This window comes from Ammospiza caudacuta, chromosome 30, assembly GCF_027887145.1.
Source record: "Ammospiza caudacuta isolate bAmmCau1 chromosome 30, bAmmCau1.pri, whole genome shotgun sequence".
Taxonomy (NCBI): domain Eukaryota; kingdom Metazoa; phylum Chordata; class Aves; order Passeriformes; family Passerellidae; genus Ammospiza; species Ammospiza caudacuta.
In genome coordinates, this window is record NC_080622.1 from 903601 (window position 1) to 911912 (window position 8312).

An 8312-nucleotide genomic window follows, 5' to 3' on the forward strand; every position below is an offset into this window, starting at 1 on the left:
CCAGGAAACCAGTGGCCTATTTATCAAAACTGCTAGGCCCAGTGAGCCGGGGGTGGCTGACCTGCATTCAGGCTGTGGCAGTGACTGCCCTACTCATAGCAGAAAGCAAAAAATTAACCTTTTGGGGGAAAATTGAAGATATATATCCTTAACTCAGTAAGTAGTATCCTGAGCCAAAAGGCTGACAAATGGCTCACTGATTCTTGAGTGCTAAAGTATGAAGCCATCTTAACAGATAAGGGTTTAGAGCTAACAGTGGGTAACCAACTCAACCCCGCCCAGTTTTTATATGGAGAACCAGATGAGGAACTAATACATAATTACCTAGAGGTTATAAACTATCAAACTAGAGTAAGAGAAGACCTAACAGATAAAACACTCCAAGGTGGGAAATGATTGTACCTCAATGGATCTTCACGAGTAATAAAGGGGCACAGAGTATTGGGGTACGCTATAGTGCATGAAGGGTTAGAGGCCATAGAAAAGAGAAAGTTACCTTCCAACTGGTCAGCCCAAGTGTGTGAGTTGTGTGCCCTAAAACGAGGTCTGGAAACATTAGCACAGAAAAGGGGAACAATATATACAGGACTCAAAATACACTTTTGGAATAGTGCATAACTTTGGAAAAATTTAGGAAGAGAGGGGGCTATTAAATTCAAAAGGAAAGGGACTGATTCACGAAACTTTTGTCGTAGAAGAGTTAGAAACCTTACGATTGCCAGAAGAAGTAGCAGTGGTGTATGTGAAAGGGCATCAAAAAGAGGCAATTCAGGAGGCACGAGGGAACAACTTAGCTGATTTTGAAGTTAAAATGCAACTGAATCAGAGACAGATAAACTAATAATGGTATTAACACCCCTGAGAGAAATGCAAAAGTCTCCATATTCAGTGGGACAGAAGAGGAAGAACTCCTTAAAATAGGAACCAAGAAGGATAACAAAGGGAAGTGGAGATGAGCAGATGGGAGGCAAATATTGAATAAACCCCTTTCCAGGAAAATGTTACAAGGCATACGTGGAACGACACATTGGGGTACACAAGTGCTAAGTGATCAGTTTCTAAGGGATTGGGGCTGCATCGGAATTTTCAGAATAGCTAAGCAAGTAACTGAACGGTGTGTGATATGTCAAAAAGTGAATAAGAAAATCATGAGGAAAACACCCAGGGGAGAGTGAGAACTAGCCTTAAGGCCCTTTCAAAACATCCAAATAGACTTTACTAAACTTCCCCAGGTACAACAGTGGAAGTTTTTGCCAGTGATAGTAGATCACTTGACTCATTGGGTAGAGGTGGTACCCACTGTGAAAGCCAGTGCCAGTGTTGTGAGTAAAACTCTTCTAGAATGAATCATTCCCCAATATGAGATGGCAAAAAAGATTGATTCAGATCGGGGAACTCATTTCCCATCGAAGATATTGCAGAATGTTGTTCAGGCCCTGGGTATAAAATGGGAATTACACACTCCATGGGATCCACAGAGTCCTGGTTGGTAGATAGAATGAATCAAATTCTTAAAAGAGCTCTAGTTAAGCAAACGATTGAAACCCAAATGTCACGGATAAAATGTCTCCCTTTGGACTTATTAAGAATTAGAACCCAACCCCAGTCAGATCTTGGGGTGTCACCCTATGAAATGATGTTTGGGTTACCCTTCCTGACCTTACCCCAGAAGGTCGCCACCTATTAGGAAGGGGAAACCAATGCCAAGAAATAAGTTATGTCTATAGCACAAACCTTAGAAGGGCTACGACATAAAGGGGCAATTCCTCAAACTACCACCCTGGATTTCAGAATCCATAATATTAATCCCAGGAATTGGGTGATGATTAAGTCATGGAGAGATCAGCCTCTAACTCCCCAGGGGGAAGGTCCCTTTCAGGTACTGCTCACCACCAAATTGGCCGTGTGAACTGCAGAGTGGGGATGGACTCATGCCAACAGAGTCAAAGGCCACTAGAAGAACCCAAAGAGTGGACTGTAACACCCAGGCCAGATGAAACAAGATTGACTCTCAAGCAGAGACTGAAAGACAAGCAGAAAAAAACCAAGATGCCCAAAAAGTAGAGTCAAGCTTCCACCAACCAGCTTGAGAACTGTCCACCTGATTTAATGGGTGAGAATTACCAGCCTCTGTTGAGGGGAAGTACAAAAAAGACTGAAAAAGGTAATGGGACAACTTCTTTAAGTAAATAAGACAAAAGAAGGAGGGCAAGACCGAGTTGGCCCCTTTGTTTGCTACCAAAAAGGCTCCATAGCCCTGCTGCGGGTAGCAACACCATAGGCATGGTAAGGTAGGGACAAAAGGCCATACCAGACCTCTATAATTCCTCAGTTGTCTTTTAATACACAAGGACTGGAGGGCAGCACCGAGTTGGCCTCTGTACTCACCCCTAAGATACACTGACTATGGGTAGAAGCCACATAGGCATGGTAGATGGGAGTCAAAACCATACCGGACCTCTGGGATTCCCTTTTGTCGGTTCCAAATAAGTGTGTCTAGGGAAAACCTGAGATTTTTTCTCTCCTGTTCCCATGGTCCTTGCCCACATCAACAGATGCTGGTATGACTCATTCAAGAGAGAGAGAAAATTTTTTACTTAATTTTTTACTTGTTCAAGCAAAATGACTTATAGAAAAAGAAAAGGGGGGAGAGTGTTACAGATGAGTGATTCTGTGGTTGATTCTCACAATTAAGGGGCGAATATTAAATATATGTTAAGAGAACTAGATGTTTAGTTATCCTTTCCCTCCCCCTTGCATTGTTATCACAGGATGGCCTCAGTATTCGGGGCATTTGGGAGGGTCACCTTGTTACAATGGCAGCACCTGACCTCCAATCAAGGTGTAAGACAGTGATCTCCACCACTGGACAGTGAAGAAGGAGTCAATTGACAAGACTTTGTGAGGGGTTGGAGGTATAAAAGACAGAACATCCATTTTGGAGATAAGTACATGGTGACTGAATCATTTGCTCCTGGTGCTGTATTCATTTCTTTATTCAGTCTTCTGTTGTATTTTGATAAGGTCTTAATAAAGCATTTAAATTTTTGTAAGTGAAAATCATTTCTCACATGGGGTTGGGGAATGTGAGGCAAGGTTTTCCACACTGGGTCGGCTATCAAGGTATAATTTCTCTGACCTGGCCAGACCTCCTTAGGAGAGACCCTGTATCAATATCAATCACAGAATGCTGCAATCACCTCTTGTGTAATAAGAACAGCAATAAAAAACAGCCTTTAAGATAGGATTACATATTTCTTAGAAGCTCTATGAAATATTTCTCCATAGCTGTAAAAAGAATTGGGGCCATGGTTGCACAAAACTCTCCCAGAGTCTGTATCAAAAGGGCGACACTAAATACGATAAAATAACTGAAGTACCTTGAAGCATTAATGAGCCTACTAAGTGTCATTACTGATAAAGGCTCTCAAGGGACTAATTAAAGCAGGTAATTGGAGGCTGTGAATGCACAATCTTTTTCACAGAGTATGTATCAAAAGGGAAACACTAAGTACCCTAAAAAACCGAAGTACCTTGAAGCAATAATGAGTCCCACTGAGTATTGTTACTGACAAAGCCTCTCCAGGGACTAATTACAGCAGAGAGTTGGAGGCCATGATTGTAGAAACCATTCAGAGACGCCAAGGCAAAAGCCAAACCCAAAGTGCTTTGAAAAAACTGCAGTCCCTGGGAGCATAAAGGAGCCCACCCAGGGCCATTCCTGAGCAAGGCTCCCCATGGACTCCTTCCAGCAGATCCTTGAGGCCACTGGGATGTGGGCTAGGGGGCGATGCTGAGGGCAGGACAAGGGGCTGACAGTGCCCAGCCTGGATGGGGCTGTGCCAGGAGGCCCCAGGGCCTCAGGACAAGGTGTCTCCTCACAGCCCTTGGTGGCACAGACCCTGCTGGGGCCCAGGGCACCAAGACTTGTCTTCTCTTTGTCCCCACCTGTCATCACTGCCTGCAGTTCTCTGCTCTGCCTGGGGCCTGGAGACACTTTCTCAGTTGTGTCCCTCAGTGGGACCCATTAAAAGTACAAGAAACTTTGGAGTTGGATTCTGACTTGGAGTTCTGGAGAGGTTTCTTCAGCTCCCTCTCAGGGACTGATGTTCAGGGCCTCAGCACAAAGCCCCAGAGGCTCATTAAAGTCCTTGTGCTGTGTCTGTGCTGCTGAGATGGGCTGGGCTGCAGGCACAGAGACAGCTCCTGGTAACCAAACAAAGCTTCAAAAGCACATTTCTCTTGATGAGCAGCTCTTCTGCCAGCCCAGCAGGGCTGGGACACTGCCTGCAGCCAGCCCGGGCACAGCACAGAAGCACAGAGAGCTTCAATCATTCAGGGCTGGGAAGGTGCTGAGAAGTTCCTGGAGCAGAATCACTGCCAGCCCTTGGCACAGGAACCTCTGGCTGCAGGACAATGCAGCTGCAGCTCCTGGAGCCATCTCCTAAAGCTGGAACATCCCAATGCCTACAGACCCTGTGAGTACATTCTCTGATTGTCTCTTGTGCAGAGCAGCCTGGGGTGCCCATGACTGTCCTGCAGAGCAGGGTCCTGCAGCCCAGGGTGCTGTGCTGGGGTAGGGACTCTGCTGCCTGCCAGGGACAGCTCTCCTCAGCCAGCCCTGGCAGCTGCTCCCAGTGCTGGGGGACAATATCTGGGTGGATGGATACTGCTGGTAAGGCTTGGAAGTGTTCTTGTGTGGTGAGGATGCTGCATTTTTAAGGACCGCTTCCAGCATGACATTTAACTGCAGAACATTTCCAATTACATTATACTGGGAGCACAGATAGTCAGGGGCTGTATAAAAGGGAAAATCCTGCTTTTTGAATCTACTGCTCTGGGTTGCCTGGATGGGAAATTGCACATAGATATTCATCTCTCAGTTCAGGCTGAGGAAAATAAATACCTTTTGTCTCAGTTCTGATTAAACTCGGCAGTGACAGAAATCAGCACCAGGCCCCTCACAGGCAGTATCAGTGTTGCTTTTCCAGCCTCCTCTGGGTTGCTCCGACTTTGCCATCAGAGCCTGCAGACCTAGAGCTGCCTCAGGGCAGTGCCTGAGCTGGGAGGTGTCTGCAGGGCAGAGATGAGCCCCCAGAGCTGGGATGGGGTCTGGCAGCACTGGCAGGGCCCAACCCTGGGCACGGGGAAGCTGCTGGTGGCAGGGACAGCTCCAAGCAGCAGAGCCAGGGGCAGGCAGTGGGGGAAAAGTGTCCCCAGGCTGTGCTGGGATATTTAAAGTTGTCTCCAAACATAAATATTTCATGATTACTTTTCCTACAGGTCCCCTTGCCAAGACAGCACAAATGTCCAACAGCAGCTCCATCAGGCACTTCCTCCTGCTGGCATTGGCAGACACGCGACAGCTGCAGTTCCTGCACTTCTGCCTCTTGCTGGGCATCTCCCTGGCTGCCCTCCTGGGAAACGGCCTCATCATCAGCGCCGTAGCCTGCGGCCACCACCTGCACACACCCATGTTCTTCTTCCTGCTCAACCTGGCCCTCAGTGACCTGGGCTCCATCTGCACCACTGTCCCCAAAGCCATGCACAATTCCCTCTGGGACACCAGGAACATCTCCTACACAGGATGTGCCACACAACTTTTTCTGATTTACTTCTCCCTTGGGTCACAGTTTTATTTCCTGACTATCATGTGCTACGACCGCTACGTGTCCATCTGCAAACCCCTGCACTATGGGACCCTCCTGGGCAGCAGAGCTTGTGCCCACATGGCAGCAGCTGCCTGGGCCATTGCCTTTCTCACTGCTCTCATGCACACGGCCAATACATTTTCCCTTCCACTGTGTTATGGCAATGCCCTGGGCCAGTTCTTCTGTGAAATCCCCCAGATCCTCAAGCTCTCCTGCTCCAAATTCTACCTTAGGGAACTGTGGCTCATTGCTATTAGTTCCTGTTTAGCATTTGGTTGTTTCATGTTCATTGTTTTCTCCTATGTGCAGATCTTCAGGGCTGTGCTGAGGATCCCCTCTGAGCAGGGACGGCACAAAGCCTTTTCCACCTGCCTCCCTCACCTGGCTGTGGTCTCTCTGTTCCTCAGCACTGTTATCTTTGCTCACCTGAAGCCCCCCTCCATGTTTTCCCCATCCCTGGATGTGGCCCTGTCAGTTCTGTACTCAGTGGTGCCTCCAGCCCTGAACCCCCTCATCTACGGCCTGAGGAACCAGGAGCTCAAGGCTGCAGTGTGGACACTGACAACTGGATGCTTTCAGGAACATTAAACTGCTGGCTAATTTCTGCAAACTTGTAATAAAAGTCATCTTTGATACTTCTTGTTGGTTTCATTTTGGAGGTTCTTTTCTTTTGCAATACTTTTATTAATCTTGTCCATTAAGAAATGTCATTCTTTCTGCTATCATTAATTTAGTTTATCTCCACCTGCCCTGTGGGCACAGACTGTGTCAATGAGGGACTGCACTCTCAGTGGCTTAAAATTAACTAAGAGATGTCCCAGCAGAGTTTTCTGCAGAGATGCCCTTTTGTTGCCTTCTCTGCTGCTGCAGCAGCAATGTCTGTGTGTAGAGCTGGGGGCAGATCAGTGCTGACACAGCACCTGTGCCCAACAGCAGCAGCACTTGGTGTTGCCAGTGCTGCTGCCGTGGCCCTGCCCCACTGCCCTGGTGGCCCTGGTGTTGCTGTAGGGCCTGAGTGCTCTCAGGGCTGGGCACAGCCCTGGGGGTGGCAGTGCCGGGGCTGCAGCAGGGACAGGCCATGGGCACTGCTGGGGCAGCGCTGACGCCTCAGGCCATGCCCTGGGGGCTCCAGGCTCCTTGCCCAGGCTCTCTCAAGAACACAGCCAGGCCAATGCTCAGCACAGAAAAGCCCTGTGAGCAGCCCCAGGTTGGTCGTGGGCAGGCTGGGGGCAAAACAGCATGGTTGGGGCTCTGCAAGGGTCCTGGACGAGATGGGAATGAGCAGCAGAGCAGGGGCTGATCCATCCCCAGTGCGCTGGACAGCCCAGGGCAGTGTCCCAGAGCGTCCTGATGGAGCTGCCAACAACGTCCCCCCTCTGCAGCCCTGGCCTCTCCCCCAGCTCACACAGGTGCCCCATCCTTGCAGGCACAGACACGGCAGCACTGGCTCAGCAGCCCCTGTTTGCATTGCACAGAGCAGGGGGAGCACTCCCATGCTGTTGGTGTGGGGACATGAACATGAGGGAGCACAAATGCCATCAGCCCCTGGGGCCAGCAAGGGCTTGGGGACACCTGGGAAACCACTCAGCTTTGTCCTGGCCTCTGCAGTCAGCCAGAAAGTTTGTTCCCATCAGCTGTGAGTTTCCTGTCCCACTGCAGACACTGTTGCTCAGAGCCAGGGCGTCCTGGCAGCCACCCCCAAACTGCCCTCAGCATTTCCTTTGCTTCACCTTTGCTTTCTTTCCTCTTCCTGCTATAAATTTCTTCCTGCTGCCCAGCCCTGTTCCCTGCCCTGCAAACAGCCCATTTCTGTTTGCCCTTTCCTGTCTGGCCCCACTCCCCATTGCAGTTCTTGACTGGGCCCCATGGGAACATCCCTTAGGGAGCAGGATAATCCTACAAGTGCTGCAGGAATTGTCTGCAGGCTCCTGCAGTGCCTGGTGCTGCTCCCTTGCCAGAGGCACCCCAGGCCAGGGGGGCACATCTGGGCTGCTGTGTCTGCCTCTGGGGCTCCCTGTTCTGGGCAATGAGGAGAAGCTGCAGAGGCTCTGCAGGACTGACAGGATGGGCTTTGGGGCTGGCAGGAGAAGCTGAGGGACCTGGGCTGCTGGAGCTTCTGCAGAGGAGGCTCAGGGCTCATCCTGCAACTGCTCCAAGGGTGGTTTCAGAGAATCCCAGAATCAGCAGGGGTGGAACAGGCCATGGAGATCATCAAGTCCATCCTGTGCCCTGACACCGCCTTGTCTCCCCTGGGCCTCCTTCAGGATAAACAACCCCAGCTCCCTCAGCTGCTCCTCAAAGCTCTTTTGCTCCAGACCCCTCCCCAGCCTTGTTGCCCTTCTCTGGACACACTCTGGCCCCTCCATGTCCTTCCTAAATTGGGGGCCCAGAACTGGACACAGCACTCAAGGTGCTGCCCAACCAGTGCTGAGTGCAGGGGAAGAATCCCTGCCCTGCTCCTGCTGGCTACATCATTTCTGATGCAGGCCAGGAGCCATTGGCCTTCTTGCCCACCTGGGCACACTGCTGCCTCATATCCAACCTGCTGTCCATCAGTCCCTGCAGGTCCCTTTCTGTCTGGCTGCTGTCTAGCCACTCTGTCCAGGTGTCAGCTCAGCCTGTAGCACTGCAGGGGTTGTTGTGGCCAAAGTGCAGGACCTG

At 50.1% G+C, this 8312-nt stretch overlaps 1 protein-coding gene across 1 annotated transcript; it reads left to right on the forward strand.

Annotated features, from left to right (window-relative positions):
• Window positions 1-5306: 5306 nt before the first annotated feature.
• Window positions 5307-6239, forward strand: LOC131569663 (olfactory receptor 14A16-like). Its single transcript, XM_058821910.1, has one exon. It carries the CDS (start codon window positions 5307-5309, stop codon window positions 6237-6239), a length of 933 nt encoding a protein of 310 aa, XP_058677893.1.
• The last annotated feature ends 2073 nt before the right edge of the window (window positions 6240-8312 follow it).

Excerpts from the sequence above, each read along its gene's own strand:
- LOC131569663 (XM_058821910.1), top strand. The coding sequence starts at position 5,307 with ATGTCCAACAGCAGCTCCATCAGGCACTTCCTCCTGCTGGCATTGGCA.